Below are 22,028 nucleotides of genomic sequence, written 5' to 3' on the forward strand. Positions count from 1 at the left end.
AAAGTTGCACTTGATGATAGTACCTATTTACTTTCCATGTCTGCATGTTGTTGCAAACACTGGCCACAGTTGCATCAGTGTCCACATTACTACAACATTGCAGACACAAACTACTTAATCTCTCAGACACACACAGTTCCAACATCAGTAAAGTGTGCTGATACAGCATCAGTACCAGTCCACTCATTGAGGAGAAACAGAACACAGATTAAGCATACTGACCTCTAATAGAGGGCATGTCATTGTGATTACATGGTATGAAATGTGATTGATTAAAGAGAGGCAACCGGTCATTAGGCAGACAGAGCTGTACGGCTAAGTGCCACTCCACTTGACTGATTTCTTTTAGATTTGCATGCCTTTAAAGTTAATTGATTTCGGATTCATCTTGTGCTTGTACTACCCAGGAACACGGGTCACCTATTTCAAGTTTAATGTTGGCTCAAACTCGTTTCAGCTCACCATTGCACTGCTGTGAAACTTATTGGTCCACAGATGGTAGGATCTGGCATTGCAGCAGGCTCTGCACACCACATGCCTCTCTACATTGTGCCATTTGCTTGACTCATTAGAAGGTGACTGTATCTCGATTACTTGTCGATGCCGTCATAACGTATATTACCAGGGAGGAAATGGTCTGTGCTGAAATAGCACCCTGGTGCAGCACAGGCTTTGTATTGTTTGCTTCGCTGGAATGTCGTTTTATATTTGATAGTTCACTTTGAGTAAATGGAGCAGTGAATGACGTGTGTAGGTTGCTGCTGCGGATGGAGGTAGCTCTGCTGACAGAATCTCAGAAAGTGCCTTAGGTCCCTTCAGGAGCACGGCTCTAAGTGTAAATGGATCTTATTCCATCCTGTGACTGAGTCTTGCAACAGCAACAGAGCAGGGGCGGACTGGGATCTGTTGGCTATACGACCCTGTGACAGCCACTATCAACCTCATCCTCACACACAAGATGATGTGCTTCCATCCCAGTGGAGATGCTGCTTGTGCATGTCTTATTTTATCTTTCCTATCAGTGCATCTTGCACTGGTGGGCCTACTCCACGGTGTGTGTTTATGTGTGTGGTGGTGGGGGGTAAAACAGAGTGGCATTAAGATGTTAATTAAACCCTTTGTAGTCTTTGGACCACTTACTTTGGGAAAAATGTCAGCCGCCCACTGGTGCGTGAAACCACATTAAACACAGCTGCTTAATGTACAAAATAATTAAGTGTGACTGAGATAAACTGCAGCCCTTTCTATGATGATGAATGTGTTATTGATGGTGCACTTCACTTTGACAAAGCATAAATACTAGACATGGTGTTGATCATTTTCTCACATTAATATCATCATCCTTAAGGTGTGATGTTTTCTATATGTGACTAACGGCCATGAAGGCGCGGCAGCTAGACAATCTGTTTGTGTTGTTTGTACAGAAGCTGTCTCCGCTTCCCTCACTTCCCTTGATCTCTTTATCTGTTATTTTCCATGGAAGCACTACAGTCCCTGAACGCATGATTAGAATGTATATACAGTCTTATTTGCATAAACACGGTTACTTTCAACTGATACCCCTTATTAGAGATGCGTATCTAGTATGCTTTGATTTTTTTCATTAGGTAAAAAGTGCTCAGTGGTTAATGCTTATTGTACATAAAGCCACCACAAGCCAGGCCACGTCTAAAATGTTCATTTATGATGTTTCCTGAGTATACTCTTTGACAGTGTCAGCTTTCATAAGAACAAATGTTTGCCTCAAGCTTCACGTGTCAGTTGCGAGTGGGCCCATGCCAGTTTTGGTTATGATTCATAGGTTAATAGACAAGACATTTTGGGTGAGTGTTGCTTTCGGTGTTTTAGCTTTGGCAACCAGTGTGATGGGTTTTATTTTAAAAGTCCTCATGTGCAGTCATCCTGAAGCCGCCCTCCTGCTTGGCTTTCTGTTATCTAAGCCCCCTGGAAAAACTGTGCAATGAATGCTATAGTCCCCTTCTGTTGCCTGCTCAGTCTGCTTGCTTATTGCTGTTTATAGATGCATCAGCGTGACATTTATAGAATATGTGCTTGGCCGATATTTTTATACGCGACTTCACATTTTTTCCTCAGGTTTCTCAGCATATATTCTTATGCTTAATGATTTTTTTGTGTTTTCATGTCTGTTTTTATTATAGTTTTTATATTTAGAGGCAAAGTTGGTGACAAAAACAACAAAACAAAACTAATGGTCACATGGTTGGTAAGCCGCTGGGGCTCATGTTGTAGGTGTTGGGTGGGATTTTTGGATATCAGAGGTGGTACAGCTAACATCTGTTTGAGCAGCAGCGGCTGTTTGGCATTCATAAACCCTTTGCTTACTCCTGTGAGCTCCATGCCGTTTGATCCGTGACATAGTTGTGAGTTGAGTTGAGATTGGACCTGACCTGATTCAATCCCTGTTGGGCTGGTATCAACAATCTTCAGCATTTTGGGCGCATTAACTGGCTGTTTGGAGTTCACAGTTGTTAGGAGGATCATAGTAATTATGCCAATCAGAGGCGAGAAAAGATGTGAAAATTAGAGAATGTCAAAGGAGAATTGTCACAACCATTGTGAACGCTATAATAAGAGCACATTATGTGGATCTAATGCCTTGACCTGTCACATCTGAATGACATATAGTGTTGGTGCTGATATGTACATTTTATGTCGCCGCAACGACACGCTTCTCGATGTCAGCAAAAACAACACAAGCACACAAATATTTTTAAATAGACTGTTTTGACAGATGCTGAAAGCGAATGATCGCCTGATGATTTAGCAGCGGACGACCATTTTAATGGTGTACTCCTCTCTAATTATGGTGTGATGTGGGTAATATTGAGCGAGCATGTAGACTCTTGCTGCCTGCTAATTCACAGCAAACAAACACAGCTGGGTGTTGGAAGGCAGTGCACTGCCAACTGAGACAGAGAGAGTGGTAGTTTCACTCTGTCTCCCCTCATGTCTGGATTCTTCAAGAAAAACCCCTCAGCATCACCCTGGGCAGTCCAACAGTGAGTATTTTCTCACCCATCTGCAGTCACGTAGCATTAAACATCTGGGCCCCGTACAGATGGAGCCTCAATGGACCCCCTTCCTCTTTTTTAATGCAGTACATCCATTGGGACGCCTGTACAAAATAACTGAATCAGCAAGTTAACACAGCAATCTTTAGTGGTTCTAAAGATATTCTGTAATTACCAAGTGTTTAAAACTCATTAAAGATAGTCTGCACGATCCTAAAGCTCAGCGGATCGGAGTCCACTTTTGTCAACATACTGAAATTATTGTTTGAAGCTTCAGTTAAATCTTACTTTGCATAATTTTTTATCAAAACTTGGACACAGGCATTTTAGATCCGACTCCCCTGAGACATCATTAGTCTGCACCAAAACCATTGCAGTTGAAAAATAAATATTTTTTTACGATATTACAACGCTATGGCTAAGTTTTGATAAAGTTTAGGTTGAAGTTCGAAGTTAGGAAACATCATGGTTTGAGTTAAAATTTACAAACAATGGTCTCCAGTGTTTAAGTCCAATGCTTTGTTGACTCATTCGTCCACCGGATCTCCTCCCTTCGCAGACATTGTCACGCTTTAACACTGTCAAGCTTTCTTTCTTTCTTTGCTCCCGTCATATTGACTACGCCCTTATGGCTTTGTAACTTGAACACTAACATGCATAGTTTTGGGGCACTAGCTGAAACGACTGATGTTTGTGCAACATAAATGTTAAAACTTAAGTATTTTAAAGGCACAATCCATATACATTGGCTTCAAAATTTAATCAGACCCCCTTCACTTTTTGCACTCTTTATTGTGTTGTAGATGTACATTTAAATTAATAAAATTGCAATTTTTCATTATCAGTTGACACTCACTAACTTGTAAAGACAAAGTTAATTTTTGTTTTTTATTTTTTCCCAAATTTATAAGAAATCAAAAACGTAAACTTCACATTTACATGAGTATTCAGCCCCTTAATTCAGTACTTTGTAGAGGCCTCTTTGGCATCAATTACAGCTTAAAGTCTTCTTGGGTTAGTCTCTACAAGCTTTGCACACCTGGATTTGGGGAGTTTATCCCATTCTTCCTGTCACATTGTCTCAAGATCCTTCAGATTGGATGGGAAGCGTCTGTGAACGGCCATCTTCAGCTTTATGCATGGATGGCATGTATTGTTAAAGTCTGTGCTTTGGCCAGTCAGAGAGTTGTCTTAAAGTCACTCCAGCGCCGTCTTGGCTGTATGCATTGGGGCCATTGTAGCCCCAGTCTGAAGTTGTGTGCTCTCCGGAGCAGGTTTTCTTCAAGTAACCTTTCTGTATTTCTGCTGCTGTCATCCTTCCCTCAAACCTGACCAGTCTCCATGTCTCTGCTGCTAAGAAGCACCCTCGTCATTGATGGTATTAGCAGTACCTGGGGTTGGCCAGATACAATTCTTGAGTTCAAAACTTAAACATTAGTTAGGTTGGGACCGAAGGGTGAAGTTAACTCTAATGTTCAAGTTTTGAATTCACGTTGAGTCTCGTGATTTGTGTCATAATTGGTTATTCATATCAGTTGGAGCTATTTTGAACTCGTGGCTCAGAGCCAAACAGCACTGAACGCTGTGATCGTGTGAAACCATTTGTCGCTTAACAAAAAGACGGCTGGTTTAAATTAGACTTAAGTATTTTCAAGGGCATTTGAGTAGAGGATGATGAGGGGAAATTGCTCACTCTTCCATTGGTATGCTTTAACCCTCTGTGGGGGATTGAGCTGATTTTCTTTAATGTATCTTGTCTTTAGAGCTGGTTAGCTTTGTTATGTTCATCACTGTGGATCCCTGCAGCCTCCACCACTCCCTTGAAAATAGAAGAAGAGTGTTTGTTATCCACTCTTGTGAATGAGCTGGAGGAGATGGTTTTGAGGCTGTGTAATTCTTTGTGTGTGTATGGAAATGAGTATCTTGGGACTCAATGCCCATCAATTTCATGTTTCCACATCCAATCCACTGGGGACTTCCTGTCACTCATTGTTTCTCTCAGTTCATTTTTCGCACCTGTCCTCCCTCCCATCTCTTTGTCTCACATAGCGTCCTGCACTGTCCTTGTTTTTCTCTCCTTCTGACTGCCTGTTTTTTTGTTTTTTTTATTTGGTTTCTATTTTCAGCTCTCACCCCTCTTTCTGTACTGGACTCTTGCTCGTTCTCTGTGTCTTCCCACCTTCTTGAAATTTTTACGATAGCATTAAATGATACATGAGTTTCTTTTGATAGCTTGTCCTCGCCTGACAGAGATTCAGACAGTGTTGCCTCCCCAGAAAATGGCGTATGAGAGTACAGTATTTATTGTGATCTGCTTATGTGAATTTTTTTTTTTTCGTATGGGGAAGAGTTTCCCTCCTGGGTATGCAGATGTTTTTAGGCTTTAATAGTTGGCTGTATGCATCTTTGTGTTCCCAAAATGGTGTATAAAACTATAAAGTTATGTAATGTATTTCCCCAGCATGTCAAGCCAGCGATAACAGCTATTAAATGCCTAAAGCCATCACTTAAAGATCATGTTCTTTATATTGTGGGCTGAGAACATGTTATATGTTTAATATAGTCTTCCATATCTATGATAGTTTATAAAGAGACCATTAATCCAGAAGTTAGTTTTTAAATTACAAACACACCTCTTGAATGGAGTTGTTTAATGTTTTGTTCCTGTCAGATCAGTGTTTATTCATCTGTTGACCTTTCTATTTCAGGTTTGGTGTCAATTATACAATAGATGAGCGGTTTTGTTTCATTGTGTGTGAAAGATATAATTTTTGCTCAGTATAGTGCCATTGTGGGCTTAATCATTTTTGCCCAGCAGCGCTATTGTCAACTCTGGCTTTGTAACAGGTCCAAACATATCCAAAGCCACAATATCCAAGGTGTGGGCTGTTGTTTGACATGATATCTGTGTTATTATGAAATTATGGAGTTTATGTCAGTCTTCATGTAAGGAACTGAGGATCAGTACATAAACTGTGGCACACTACGCATTTCCATATACGTCCGCTATTTATGCCCATCCCATACATAGATCTCAGAGTCAACTCAGTCAATAACTTTGGCTGATTGCAGCTCATAGTTTTTCCCCATATGTAATGCTTTATTGCATCCGTTTTTGATTGTTAGCCTGGTTAGCCTGGTTCCAGACCTTGGAATCTCTGATTTGTTGAGCAGTTCAAAGGTCTGATGTTGCGCTGACTTCCCCGGTTGGAGATACAATTGACAGAATGGGAATGGCATCTTCCTGTATAGCTAGCTAGTAACATTCATAATAAATAGTGACAAAGAGGATTAGAGTGGTGTGGTGTAAAAGTCTACTTACAGGAATAAGAACTCTTGAATCAATAATTTTCTTTTATCAGTATGGATTTTTTTTTTAATTTGGCTATCCTTCCACCTCCCAGCTTAAAATAACAATAGCAGGACAGATGCGTCACTTACTACTGCAAAGTGAAACAAAATAACACCACCTGCCCAACAAGAAATTAGGTGACATAAATACTATTTACTTAAATGATAAAAAAGTAACAAAATGGCAATTAAGTCTGATTATCAGGCTATTGTTGGCTTGCCAAACTAATGCCATGCATTGGCTATGCCATGTTGCACTTCCCAGTGGGCATTACGAATGACATGCATGGATGAAGAAAGTTGACACAAGCAGAGAGAGAAAAGAGACGTAGACAAATTGAATGATTCATATTGTATTTTGAAATAAGCAAACCAGAGCCCGACACTTTTCATGACAAACCATTTTGTTACGGTGTCGCTGGGTCTTTGGGAATGTAGCAAAACTCCAGTGAGGTCTGGTTAGGCTTATTACGAAGACTCATTACAAGAATAAAGTAGAAGCACGGAGGTTACATAGTTCATGATATCCAGTCTCAAGCTCCATGCTCAATCCCCCAACAAGCCAGCCCACCACAGGAAATTACGCTTTCAAGTTAAGATCCAATTGTCCAAGCCAAGCCATGGTGGCAGCTCAGTGTGTTTTCCTCCTACTCATTTTCTGGGCCGGAGCATCCTCGCCTATCCTTGATGTGTATCAGAGCATCACTTTCAGGGAGGCAGGTGTGGTATTTGGGGGGCAGGGCAGCTTTAGACTGATCCCCTACCTACCCCACTTGTAGCAAAGTGTCAATAGAGATTACTTGCATTGTGACATGTGTGAAACACCTTTAACTGTAATGAGCTTTTCCAGTAGAATGCACCCAGCAGACCTTGCTTTTCGAAGCCTTCAAATTGCCATTATTTCCATGGTTACAGCAGGTCATGCTCTAGCTATTTGAAATCAGGCTGGTGCAAGACTTTCTAGAGGCTTCTCTCCAGTACCCAGCGGATTACCTTAAAGAGGCAATTGCCATGTAAATTTCAGGGCGGTGCGAATGATAATCATAGTCAGAAATGGCTCTCCACAGCAGATTTGATTTGACTTTGATGAGTGTAATCAGGAGACCATCAGGTAAAGGACTGATGGCACAGTGTTTCTGAGATAATGGAGGAGGCATTTACACTTGATATTAGTAAAACAAAAAACAGAGCTTGAAAGGACAAATCTTAGCTAACCTTTTGTCTCTCTGCTCTCTCTGTCATCTCCTCCCTCTGCTTGGCTCAAGGGGAAGAGGAATAAGCCAGGAGTGGAAACAGCAGACACTCCAGACTCAGCACGTGGGCGAGGGGAGAAGAAAGCCATCAAGTAAGTGCCTGGTAACTGGTTGGGGTAGAATAATCTGGTGATAATGAACTCCGGTTGGTTCAGCTTTGAGCGCTGTGACGTACACCACACAAACAAGGCAGAAAATGAGGCCTGGTGTTTTATCTCCAAGAGCACAATCTCTGCAAGAGTATGTCCGGGTAGACTTTAAATGAGAGGTTAGTGATTTAATCAGTATAGATTAAATCTGCATTATCTTACCTGTGAAGCTTTTGGCTGGATGAGCCTTGCTCCTGCACTTATCTTATGGGTTGTAAGATAGGTCTCCCTTAAGTGCAGGCCTTTAGCCACGCCTCCGCATTGCTTGACATGGTGCAGGTTTAAGTAAACGGAGAGGGGCTTGTAAGCGCTCTTTGTGAAATCGTTGAGTATAAATGTTTGGGTGGATTTTGATTTAACATTTCTTACAGGGCTCAAACTAAGATTAAGGTATTTTCTGTTCGTGATGAAACAAGACTAGAGGTCAGCACCAGGAAATGTCAGCTTTTGAATGCTAAGTACAATACTGTATTCCACAAAATGCCTCTATTAACCTGCTCATCACCACTTCTCCTCTATAGCCTGCTGCTGTCTCTTTAATTTTTGAATGTCTTGTGTTTACTTTTTTTTCTTCTGGTTTTAAGCACTAAAGATGGACTGACTATGTGAATGTATTCTGACTTGAGTCCCTCGGTCTCTTTAATTTTTATTGCATTTTCTTTCTCACTGGCTCCAGCAGCATTGGTGTGCTCCGTCGGCCATTTCAGCTTCAAACTCCTTCTCTTTGTGCACTACCTTTTCTCTCCTGCTCTGTCCCTGTGCTAAAGCTCTGACCACTGCTGTGTGACATGTATGACATCAGTGATTCTGCTCACCTTTTCCTCCTCTACTTTGACTGTCCGCGATTTATCTCTCTGCCTTGTGTCTCATGCGTTTCATGCGTTCTCGCCGCTCACGCCGAGGACGGGGGCCTGACTTCTTGATGTTTACTCAAATGTGTTCCATCAGTGGTGCCGTGCTAGATGAACAGAAAGTAATCACATGCTGTATGTATTCATCAGGTTATGACCTCCTCTTTTCTTGCTTCTCCTTCTCTTTCTCACTGTGTCTTTGCTACAGCACATTGCTTTATGAAAAGCTTTTGTGAATGCCTTTTCCCCCCAGGCTGCCCCGTTTTTTTATTTTTAAATTCACAACTGTGGTGATTTGTCAACTTCAGGTGGAAAAATAGACAATAATCTGGGCCTGTTTTGTTTCAAACTCCCATTCAGTGCAGCTGTGACAGCATTCCATAAACCAAGCCAACGCATCAAAGCAGGAGCGCCTGTTGCAGATGGTTGGTTGGTGCCAAAGGCTGTCCATAGATGTATTGCTCTGACCTGTCTCTCTCTTTGGCCACAGTGATCTAGACAGAGACTTTTGGAATAACAATGACAGCAGCACAGTGCAGCAGAGGTGGAGCTCCTATCCGCCCAAGGAGTTCGTACTAAACATTTCTCCCTATGCCCCATATGGAGATCCACGCCTCACACTCAAGTGAGTCTTGGTCCAAGGTTGGTAAGAGACTTCCTCCTGAGCAGGGCTGTAACGAGGCAGGGGCCGTGCCACTCTCCCCTTTCCCTTCCCTATTTCCTTTCCTTTAGTCCCTTCCTTGCATTGCCTATCCTCTCCCCTCCTCCTGCAGTCACCACCATTAGCCACTCATCAAATTGAACTATTAGATGTGGATGTTATATGCCAAAGGCTGGATGTTATATTGCCGGACAGCTTATAAAACCCACCTATTTTCATAATCTCAATTATCAACATTTTCTTATGAGTAACCAGGGATATTTAGCCAAAGGCCCTTTGGAAAAAGCCCATTCTGTAAATGTCACAGTGTTGCAATATACACAAACTGCACATTTCTAGACGTATTATTGTTGTATAATGTGATTTCCATCAACAATAGTAATAACGGCAACAATAACAACACAGCCAATGCTAGAACACCGGAGGGCACGAATGGTTACTAATGATTAGTCATAATCTTCTTGGAAAAATGTGAGTGCAGGAAATGTGACACAGGCACATTACAGCATCCCTGCGACAGCCATTCCACCATTACTGTAGCGTCAAAACAGCACAGCCCTGCAACCTCCGCGGGCTGATTTCTGCCACGACTTCTCACATCCCGTCACCTTCTAATGAACAGAGAGGCGCATGTTCAGATGCCCCCCCACTCCCTACAGCCCTGCCGGTCCCACTAACTCCTGAACTCTAACCTCTCGCCTCTTTCCCATGGGGCTGTAACTATGGAGACGGACAACCCTCGTAGCTTTCCTCTCGAAAAAGACGTGTATACTTTAACCCACCTTATCTGTAATCTGTGCATCTCCCTGTCTTTTGTTTGTGTGAACTGAAACTATTGTTGTTGTTGTTGTTGTTGTGGAGGGTTGACCGTTGAACCAGGTTGCAGTTTTGTGCCAGTGTTCACCTGTGGTTAACATTCATCTGTGGCTTCTCTCTGATCCCCATCAACCTAATATCTGATGGGTACTGCACCAACATTGTAGCACTTCAACTGTGTCTACTGTCTTTCATATGGGGAGATAGGGTAACAGTGTTTTTACTTGATGCAATAAAAGTCATTTTTTCACTCACTAGGCACTTGAATCCAATAAAGCAGTAGCAAGGTCATACCTATCTCCCTCTGGGCACGGAAAAGGCTCTAAGCTTAGACATCCTGCTACCAGGCTTCTGTCTGATAAACTTTCTAATAACTGGTCATCTTTAATAGACCTAGCTGTTGAGGACTGTGTGTCAAATTGCCTGCAGAAAGGAGGCAGCGGTGTACTCATGAACGCGGTGGATATATGGATTGCTGTCTGAAAACTCTGCTGAAGATGATGGCTGCTGATCTCAGAAAACCAGCTTTAGACCTTAGTGCTCGTTTTTGAGAAGTTCATTATTTTATTTTTTTTAAATCCTCAAGGTTGTTATTTATTGTCCATGAAGCTGTTTTTCAGCAGGCCCTGTCTTTCCAGCAGTAGAATATAAATGAACTTTTCACTGCAGTAAGGGTAAAAGAGCTGTTTTTTTCTGCAGTGAATGTGAGCCAGTAAAAATTCTGATATTCACTTAGAATAAGAAAATCATAAAAAATACATTTTAAATAGAAGACACGGCGGCGGCCTCCTGACTTCAACCAATAATATGCTACTAAAGCCAACAGACAACTGGGAATTATTTCCAGTTATAGATTCTCTCTAGATCAGCAGCTTTCCATCTCTGTAATGACACTGCGCCTCATTTATCAAACAGGTTACCTACCTTGCACAATCAGTCTCCATGTTTAAGGATTTATTGGATTGGCGGTTCAATACGATCATTTCTCAATATTGAATTAGTTATATATTTGTTGTCAGCAACGGGCGTGACATAATCTTAAAGTCACGGTGAATCGACATAACCGTTTTTTAGAATTTATGCATCAAGTATATCATACTTAATGTGATCAAACTGACAGCTTGGGGATGAAATACGACTTTCTGACTATATTTCTTTTATAAATCAATTCTGCTGTCAGTGAAGTTCAGTCAGAATTATTTATGTGTTCCTGCCTTTAATAAAGCTTAAAGACGTTCACCTTGTGCTGGATAAATGAGGCCCACGTCTCTTGTGTTGACCGTTGCTTCAGCTGTCGTTCCATGCTGTTGTTGTGATTGATGACTTATCCACATGCTCTGTCAGGTCAGTTGGTCAGAATTGAATGTGAAAGGTGACCTTCAAAGTGACATGATGCAAGTGTAGCACCCCCCCGACCACATGCTTACACACCAGACGACAGCGTCTCCTGTGCCTCATATTTTGCGTCTCCTAGAGCAGGAGCACCATGCATATTAATGAAATGTAGTCATGTCACCAGAGGGCACTACTGTGCTTTAGTTTTGATCATCACAGCTTTTAGAGCAGATGTGACATTTTAAACCTAAAAACCAGATTTGAGAGGAAATCTGCAGTTGGCAAGTTCTCTAAAGATTGAACACTGATTCATTTCTGTACCAGTCTAGGAGGTTGATATAATTAGATTGCCCTCTTATATCCTTCCTACTGTGTGGTGCAGGTATTTCACTACTTCCTGTTTACCGTTATTGATGCTAAGTGGTGATCAGATGACAAGCAAATCTTTAGAAAATAGAATATTACACATTGAAATCTAAGTGTAATTGGTGTTCTACCTGAACAAATGCACTTGTATTTAACAGAACATTGCTTTGGATGACTTTCCAAATTACTCGATTATTTGCTCATGAGGCACTTGAGTTCAAGCCATCCTCCAGTTGCTCTAAGTTGTTACTATTGGATTGCCTTGTATAGCAGCACATCTCAGGCCCCAACTGCCTAAATGAAGGAGAGAATGAGACTTAAGTAACCAGCGTCCACACACTGTTGCCACTAGTGAATGCTGGCAGCTGTAGTATTGGTCCTCCAGGCCCAAAGGAGTGACTTCTTGCTGGTTTTCCATCCTCCACAGGCTCCCTTGTAAATTCTCCTCTTCCTCCTCCTCTTCCTCCCTGCTCTCCTCTCCCCCATCCCTCCCTTTCTCCACACTGGACTGCACACACACCTTTTTCCTCCTCCTCCTGCCTCTTACTTGGCCTGGAAAACTAGACCTGCCCCCTCACACACTCTACTGAACTGTCTCACCTCCTTAGCCATGTGGTTACTCAATCTATTTTCCTGTGTGTGTATGTGTGGTGTTTGCTCGACTTTCTCACGCTCTTTGGTCTTTTTCTCCTCTGCCTGTCGTTATTCTCCCCCCTCTATACCTTCTGTCGGCTGTGGGACCTCGGCACCCTGTCTCTCTCTCTTAGTGGGGCAGTGTCAGGGGGTCAGAAGGGGGCAGCAACTGGGCAGGGGGATGATGGGGGGTCCTTATCGCAGTGACAGCGTGAAGAGCATGGTGACAGAGGGAGTGAAGGCCGGGAGGTGGCAGACCGTCCAGGGCCACATGCAGTCCGGAGGATTGAGACCCAGCGAGTGAGTTCAGAACCTGGGGAAGAACAAAAAGCAAACATTTCACTGTGCAGCAGAATTAACACATTATAACAATGCAAATGTTATTCTTGTAAGTTTTTACCTGAGGAGCAGCAGCAGCAGCAGCTATGGTTATATGAATGAATCAGTTCTGTGTAGACACAAGGAGAGTTAGGTCAAGTTCAGCGGGGAGGAAAGTGCAGCTCAGGTGTCAATGTGAACGTGTTGGCACAGATCAGAGTGTGAGCACACGGGGAATGTGAACTCTCGTCATCACCAGAAGATAACAATAGTCGCCCGAGCTGAATCACACTGACTCAACCCTTCAGCGGACACAGTCGGCCGCCCAGCTGCACAATAAAGCCCTGTGTATGAATCTGCAGGAGGATATGATTTATTTATGTGAAGAACTGCACTGCCTGCAAGGGTACTTTCAAAATACAGAAACAGAAATAGTCTCATTTTCACACACTGACTGAGATGATGCCTCATACCTTCACAACCCAGCTTTTAATTACGATCTAGGCTGGAATGTGAATGGATGTTGGTCACTGACTGCATGTTTCCCCACAGCCATGACGTATGACAAAAGTTAGGGTCTATATTCGGCGTGCTGTAAATGAGGCAGTTCATTTTCAGTTCTCCATGATTTCTTTGCACCTTCCTTTGGCACCTCGTGCCTGTGATGCTTCCTCCACAACACATTTACGCTCATCACTTCCTCACTCCTCATTCGCTCTTCCCTCCTCTTCTCATCTTTCTTTTTGCCCCCTGTCTATAATTGGATTCTATTTTCAGGCTGCTATAAGTGTCCATGTCTCTTGTGTTTGTGTCTCGCACCCCATTTTCTGTCTCTCCTCCATCGTCACCCTCTGCTCCTATCGTTCCCAATCACACCCTCCATCTTTCTGTCGCTGTGTAAGCAACTCCTTTTATTCTTCTGTTTTGCCAACAAACTGTTTTATTACTGCAAAACCTTCCATTACCCTTTTTATCCCTTTTGTTATAGTCAGATATGATAGACACTAAAAGCCTTGTGCAGAATTATGTCAGGTGAAGTAATGCAGCGCTGAGTAAACTGCACCTAACTGACTGAATAGCTCTCTCATGACCTAATTCTGGTAGTCTGGGTTACACAGCGATCTGAGATAGAGGAGGATATATTTAGTGAGTAGAGAGATATAAAAATGAGGTTTCAATATACTGTAGTGCCCACAAAACACAGGAATTATGTTTAAGTAAGTGTTGGCATCTAAATAATATGTAAGTCATATCATTTGTAAGAAAGGCACGAGCTAATTAAACAGGATTTATCAAGGGGAGGAGTGGAAAATGAGAGGCTGACAGAGGGAGGGAGTCGTACTGTCGGACTTGGTTGGCTGTTGGGATGTCTCTAGAGGTGCAGCATGTATTTAAAAGACGAAAAAGACTTAGAGACAGGAAAGAGAGGCTATCAGAGAGGGGAAAAAGTTGACTGACGAGTAGAGGACATGGGGATCTCTCATCAGACCAAAAAACCCTCATCAACAAGGCCTGGAACCTGCAAAACTACAACCCACACGGCTCGACGCAGTCACGTAGCACAGAATCGCGCCACGCCCGTGCGGACGGTGCACATCCGACCGCTGCCCTCTCGAAACACACCCTCACGCAAACAGCACGCACAGACCCGCAAGGTGCACACACATCTGACGCAGACGCACAGGGCGAGCTCGCCGTCTGCACACTGCTGCCCGACCCAGCGCCACCAGCAGTACACGGCTCACAGCGATCACTCGGGCTGCACCTTCTACTGCTATTTCTGCTACTGCTGTTACTGCTGCTGCCTCACGGTGCTCTCTTTCTCTCTCCTCCTCCTCCTGTCTCCACCTGCCAACGCTCCTCCCTCTGCCTCCTTCACCACTTTGTCATCAAATGTCACTCTTCCTCCTGCCTCCTCCTCCCCCTCTCCATCATCAACTTCCTGTTTGGATGAACTTTCCTGTATCTATCCTGGCGTCAACCTGACTTCCTCCGCTGTGTCTCCATACTGCCCTGTGCCACCTTGTCTCATTTATGATGGTTCTTCCCCTCTCTTCTATCTCTCATCTTCTGACCTCACCCATCCTAACCAACTCACCTCCTGTTGCCACGGCTCCTCTACTTCATCTACTTCTCCCTCTTCCTCTTCCGTGCCCTCTGACTCCATCCTCCCTCCTCATCATCCTATCCTGTGCCGGCCGTGGCCTTCTCTGCGCTCTCTTTCCTCCCTGCTCCTCTGCCCTCCCAGCTTTGGGGATCCGGTCTTATCGTACGCGTCCACTTTGGAGCACATCCCCACCCGGCCTCGGACGCTGCTGCGCCAGCAGAGTCTCCAGCAGCCTCTCATCCACCCACCAGGGCCTATTCTCGGTCATCCCCCCACCACATCCCAAAGTTTGGGACAATTACACACTGCTCCTGGACAGCCGGGGGGAGGCGGGGGTGCTGGGAGAGGAGAGGGAGGTGGCGGCAGTGGTGAGGGTGGGGGTGCAGGTACGCGAGGCGGTCCCAGGGGTGTGCGGGGCAGCCCATCAGGAGCAGGGGCCTCTCGCTGTAGGGGAGGTGGAGCAGCGGGGCGTTCTCGTGCCAATCCTGGCAGCTGGGATTACACGATGGACCAGATGCGAAGTCGTGGCCTGGACGTCAAGTCCTTCCTGTGAGTTTCTGCAACTCTTCCTTCAAATCTTTATGGAGTCTTGTGTGTCATCACCTGCTTCAGGCCTCTGTCTCTATCTGTGTCTTACAGTGCATGCTATGTTATGCTAAACTGAGTTATTTTAAGCATTTGTTTAAGGTAATGCTTTGCAATGCTTAATGTCTCAGAATCAAATAATAATAAGTATTTTTAATAATGTATCTATGTTTAAGTACTAACTAATCTGCTTTTACCTTTGTAATCTGTGCCTCTTCTTTCGGGGGTCTATTTTCAGTTTGCATCTGATATCCAGGGAAGGATATTACTTCTGTCTTTCAAAATATGTACTGTGTGATTGTGTGCATACACTCATAAATGTGTATTGTGTAGATGTGTGTTTTTGTGTTCACGTTTGGAGCATTTGCAGGATTTGCATTACTTTCACTGTAACACTGCCAAAAAAATATTTTATCAACAGATACATAAGGCAATTTAGTCCATGTTGTTTGTAATGTAGGATGATGAAGTTGATCCCAAATGAGGAGGCCAGAGGATGGCTTATATGAAATATTGATTATAAATGTTAATAAGGGTAGAGTTATAAATGTAAATAGGCTGCTGTCTTTTAGCTCTGTGGTTGTGTAGGAGATGGATCAACATGTCATTTAATCAAGACGTCATACATAGATATTAACAATTATACATTATGGTTATTATAGGGGGAGTTCATGGTAACTTGATTTATGTTATGATCCTTTCAAATCTCAGCTGAAACTGATTGTTAAATGAATCAATACCTTGTGAGCAATAATAGTTATCTTCATATAAAGTGATGCATCAGTGATCAGTTAAAATCAATGACAAAGCTTCTTATTGAGCAATCTGTTGGAAAAAATGTTTTAACAGATTTCTTTCCTAATTTTAGAATTATATAACATCATGTTCATAAAAAAATGGCAAGGAAGTTGTGACATATTGTAGGTTTTTTCTGTCCCATTCTGTGAAAAAATGGTTCAATTTTTACACTGTACGCTCTGCTAAGCAGTAACATCTGTTTGGATGGCATTCAGCCTGTCTGCTGCAATTGTCTTTGCAGGACAGAGCTGATGGTGCTCGTGCATAATATTCATGAGATGGTGACATAAAAAGGAACATTTTATATTCACGCAGTCCCACTCAATTACATGATGTTATTTCAAAGCCATCCTTTGAAATGACTGTTAAATACCCTACTCAGGAGACACACACCAGTAGGCCTAATCCATATTTCATGAGTATTTGCAACTAAAATGGCACCTTTTCTTTCTGGTACCACTGTAACTTTTATGCTAATGGTGTTAGCCTGCTGACATATGTGTCACTGTGCATCAGTAAAAGAACGAGGGTTAAGCAGCTGTGTGTAGATTTGTGTTAACCCTGAAGCATTGATCTTATGTCACCAGCCCCATTACTTCCACAACATATTGTTACTTCAGGCCAGAAGTGGAGGGAGGGCAGATGAGGGAGAGAGGGGGTGATGAAGGTGTGACGAAGGACACTGCCAAGGTAAAACATGTGTTTAATGTCCCTTTGCACTGAATCCATTTTACAGTAGCTTCACACCCTGTTTTTTTTTTTTTATTTGGGTACAAGCTTCTCCGGGCATTTGAGTATGACACAGCTGAGCTAATGTCACCGGCTAGCTGAGTATTAGCAATGTAGCACACGCCACCACCAAGGTCATTGAGAATATCGCCCATAGTACTCAACTAAACTAGTCAACTCATTGAGGTCATATTTTGTGATGTATTTCCTTCAGTGCAACAGCAACACTTCATACATATGATGAATGACAGAGCGGTCTAGTAATAGACATGACCCACTGTTCAAGCCAGTTAATTTCAATCTTGGCCAGATTCCCTATCTGGGTGAATCATTGCTCAATGAATGTGTTGATGTGATTGACATAGATATCTAGCCTTTGGAGCCATTTGACCAAATGGATATCTTGGGTGAATGGTCTCTCTGCTTTTTGGCTTGAAATCAATAACTTATCCTAGCGTCATTAATGTCTGCTCGCCCCCTCGCTTCATGAATGTCCGATGCATTAATTTAAGTGTTTTTCCAATATCCTTGAGTGTAAATGCTCATACTTGAAAGGTGACGCGAGAAGAGGGATCCAATGGCCATTAACCAATGACCTATACTTACAGTAACAACATAAGAACCATGTCTTTTTATTTTATTTTATTTATAAGGATTGCAGGGTCTTTTTGAACCTTTGTATTAATCGTGTTGCCGTATTTATTTATTTAACTGTTCTTAAAAACAATGTATATTAAGTATGAAAATTCATTGATGAGAAATTATCACAAATTGACAGCTAATTATTTATATATAACTATTTATACTAGTTATTTATTTTCAGGCAACATGTGCAACATATATATCCAGTCTTAGCCAATTTAGCTGCCTGTGAGAAATAGTCTAGCATTTTTGTGTCATTTGATCGGCCTATATAGAGACCAGCGATCAAACTATTTAGAAACATTTTGGCCCTGCATTTGACAGGATATACGTGGAAATATTATGGAGTACATTAGTCCATGTGTAAAAACTAGCAAGCAAGCGAACAGATAGGTTGAGACAGTTTGCTAAAAGACATGAATAGTCAGTAAAAAAGAATAAGCTAAAAGTAATGGATAAAAGTTAAGATAGTTTGATAATAGTAAAGGATAAATGATTGAAATAGTGAGCTAAAAGTAATAGATAGAAATTATAGTAAGCAGAAAATATAATGTCTAAAATTTCCGATTGTTAGCTAAAAGTAAAGGATAAAGGTTCTAGTTTGCTAAAAGTATGAGATAAATGGTTAAAATAGTGATGAAAAAGAAGGTTAAAGTTTGCTAAAAGTGATGGATAAACAGTTGAAATAGCTAAAACTCATGAATAAAAAAGTTATTGTTAGCTATAAGGTAATGAGAAAACAATTGAAATTGTTCACTAAAAGAGAAAAATAAAATGTTGAAAAATAAAGACGATAGTTTGCCAACAGTAATGGATAAATGTTTCAGATATATAATATAGAAAAAACCTCTAAAATTGAAACATTTATGACGTGTGGTGTCAGCAAAGGGGTACTTAAGTTAAGCTGAAAGCGGTTGTGGGTTCACGTCTGACATAAAAGGCTGTGAACAATTGTTATAGAAATATAACGGAGAAATGATTAAACAAGGCTTTATGGTGCTGCAAGAAAAGCTTTTGACAGCATGTAAGAAAGATGAAATTGTGAAGTTCAGGGTGATATCTTTCCACAGCTTGGCAGCCCTGTATTTTCTTAGCGGAGGTATTGTAACGCAGTCAGAGGCTTAAGCTATAGAACCGTGGGTGTGGGTGACAGGAAGTAGGGAAGGAGGCAGAGCATTAAGAGCCGAGGATAGCGAAGAGGGGGGAAAGGGGATTTGGAGAGCAAGTGTGGCATAATAGAGAAGATGAAATGAGAAGAGAGCAACACGGAGCGTGTGAGAGAGCACTGACCCAGAAAACGGTGACATACACCAAGCACCTCAAGATACTATGTCACTCAAATAGAAACAATTAGTCCAGATCTCCTTAATGGGGATTAATTAAATCTTAACTCTGGAGAAAGTCGGCAGGCATGTTCGATGGGAAAGGTGAGTCTGGAGGGAAAGCAGAAGGCGGGTTAAATAACTAAATAAATGACTGTGAGTGCTGGTGGTGTGTGTATGTGTAAGTGTGTGTGTGTGTGTGTGTGTGTGCATACAGGCCTGTACATACCTTTTACATGTGTGGAAGCTGATGTGCAAGCTGCTGAATATCACATCCATTAACAATCATTAACTAATCACCAACAGCTTCCCTTAATTATTTGTTGTCTGTACGATGTGAACACAGCTTGCACCTGTCGTCAGCGCCACTTCATTAAAATCATTAAGTTATTATTAATGTGGTCTTTCAGTTTTCGGTTTCTTTTAAATATCCTTCCCTGGACAAAGTGTTTACTGCCGGGGTGTTGCACTTTTCACTTAATGACTGCTTCCTCTGTTTAATGTCATAAGGTCTCTTATTGTCCGGCCGCATTCTGCTTTCTGTCCTCGCTGCCACTTAAAATGACCTCTCTGTTCTTCTCTCCCCCTTGCACCACACCTTCTTTATGTCCGATTTCCCTATCCTTTGCATCCGTTCTCTTCTCTGGCCTCTCGTTCTTTCTCTGTTTCTATGTCTATATCGTACTTATTTTATGGGGAGCCAGTGAGGGGAAGCTGGTGGTCCTGGCTCTGGCCATTGGTGTGGCCGAGCAAGATGACTTTGCCAATATCCCTGACCTGCAGGAAACAGCGCAGGCACCACCACCAGCCAATCAGGAGCCCCCTCCTGAGAAGAGGTACCAAATCATGTATGAGAGTGCCTGTTGTGTGTGAGAGAATGATGTGGTGCAAGTGAAAGTATGTGAAGGATATTATATATATAAAAAAGAAGAGAAGAAGAAGATCATTTCAGAATCTTGGTAGAGGAGAGTAGTTTTGTTTTGTAGTGTTTTCGGTGAGTCACTGCACTTCGGTGCATTTTGCCACAGACCTGCACCTGAAACAGAACCAGAGCTCAACACTCTGTTTTTGAAATAAAAATGAGAGCTGACTATGAAACCAAATGTAGAATAAAATGCCTGAAATGCTTAGATGAGTAAAGAGATTTGGATGTTAGCTGAGATAAAACAGCAATGAGCTCAGAAATCACGGCAGTGAGATTCTCACTGGTACTCAAGTTCTTTTTTCTGCTTTTAGGGTAAAAATTTCAGCGAGTCACATAAAACCAACGTTTTCTCATACCAGTGGTCTTTTATTTTCTGACAATGACATCGCAATGACATTCTCCTCCAACATTTCATCTCTATTCGTTTGTATTTTCACTCCTGCCTTACAGAGACCTCCCATCAGTAATTGTTGTATTTTCTTTGTATTTTCATGCTTTTTTTATCCCTTCTACTCCTGTTTTCGTTTTTTCCCTCCTGCTCATTAGCTCCCTTCAATCACCCTCTGCTGCTCTGAGAGTCCCGTCTCTGTAGCTCCACCGAGGGCCCAGAGAGCCTCCTCATTATTCCACAACATGTTAGTCACTTACATAAACACACTGCTAAAAATAAACCTCTTCCTTGCCAGCTACCTTACACGCCAGAAGCCAAAATATTTCCACTCATCTATAAGGATGCACCCCTCTCATCAGCATCTCCCTATCTCCCAAAATAATTAGTTTAGCATTCTGTTTAGGAATCGGACCAATTTTTTTTTGGGGAACAGTTTAAGACTAACAAATGAGTACAGTGGCTGTGTCATGAGAATCAAACAGCTAAAACCGCACTGTGCTTGTGTTGTTCCCTTTTCGGCCATGGACGGTGGTTTTGATTATTTTTACCAGCGTGTAACACCATAGTGTCAGAGTGAAATCCTGCGTTTGGTCCACCCAAGGCAGATGCGACACACTCGATTTCCTCAGCAGTCCAATTAGGTCATTTTAACCTCACTTTGATTCTGTGACAAATTGGAGACAATTTGGAGATACATAATATGACACACACCTTAAAACAAAATGACAGGGGAGGGTGAACAAATTCTGATTTACTCGTCACACCAATTATTCCTCATTCACAAGTGTTTCATCAATTTGACACATGATTTTAAACTAGGGCTCTATTACAATACAGACGGTAACTGTTTTCCTATCTGGACCACACAGCTGCAAGACAACTGGAGAAAGTTGTTGGTCTCTTGCATCTTAGCACGACAGATATTGTCCTCCCTGAACTATAAAGCAGCTTTTATTTATTATAAAAAGTTAGCCTTTGGTGTTACACTACATTGACAACTAGTGAGAGGTATTTGCCTCTTGGTTTGTCTGCCTTATTTCAGTCTCTTGCCCTGAAGCATCCTGTGGCCTTTTCCTTGTCAACACAGCGCTGCATGGAGTTACAAACAAGCATGAAAATATTCTTTCAGTAACAATGTCGCCTTTGTGAACATCGAAAACATCTCCATTGTTCAGGATTAGTTTAAAACCCGTAGAGCCACAGAGGAGAACAAATTTTCGGTGTAATTTGCTGTGCACATTACATCTGGCTCTCCCAGCTTTCGCGATCACCCGGAAACATGGTTTGTGAAATCCACTAATAGACTGAACAGCAAGCAGGAACCGCGGGCCGTTCAGTCCAGCTCCTGCTCGCCACGATTTAACGGTGATTGAGTGCTTTGTGTTTTTTTTTTCTAGATTAACCTGAGGTTCATTTAATTTCTTTCAGTCCAAACAGAATGACTGGCAGCTAACAATAGAGAACTATGAAGTAAAAAGATTTGAATATAATGAAAGTTTCGGCCCTTTATCAAGCTCCTGTGTAGCTCTCCCCTGAGCTGTAAACTAATTCCACTTGAGCCACTCATTGTTTTATTTGTTTCATGATTGATTACAAATTCAACTGTATAATAAATGATTTAGCCACACTTTAATTGGATGCTAAATTTAGAGGTTTGAAAAAAGGCAATAAGCCCAGAGTATATTAGAAATGCAAGGTGTAAGCGTGCTGGGAGTGTATCATTCCCTGCAGTGTTAGTGCTGACTTCACAGATGTCTGACCATG

At 42.2% G+C, this 22,028-nt stretch overlaps 1 protein-coding gene across 1 annotated transcript in view; it reads left to right on the plus strand.

The window, feature by feature from the left end:
- The window catches only part of syt7a (synaptotagmin VIIa), a 64,994-nt gene that overhangs the window by 30,314 nt on the left and 12,652 nt on the right, over positions 1-22,028 (plus strand). Inside the window, exons 3-5 of the mRNA XM_054619462.1 lie at positions 7,649-7,728; positions 9,121-9,261; positions 19,653-19,784. Of these exons, the coding sequence (XP_054475437.1) occupies positions 7,649-7,728; positions 9,121-9,261; positions 19,653-19,784 (353 nt within the window). The remainder of the gene's footprint in view (positions 1-7,648; positions 7,729-9,120; positions 9,262-19,652; positions 19,785-22,028) is intronic.

This window comes from Anoplopoma fimbria, chromosome 19 (genome assembly GCF_027596085.1).
Source record: "Anoplopoma fimbria isolate UVic2021 breed Golden Eagle Sablefish chromosome 19, Afim_UVic_2022, whole genome shotgun sequence".
Classification (NCBI taxonomy): domain Eukaryota; kingdom Metazoa; phylum Chordata; class Actinopteri; order Perciformes; family Anoplopomatidae; genus Anoplopoma; species Anoplopoma fimbria.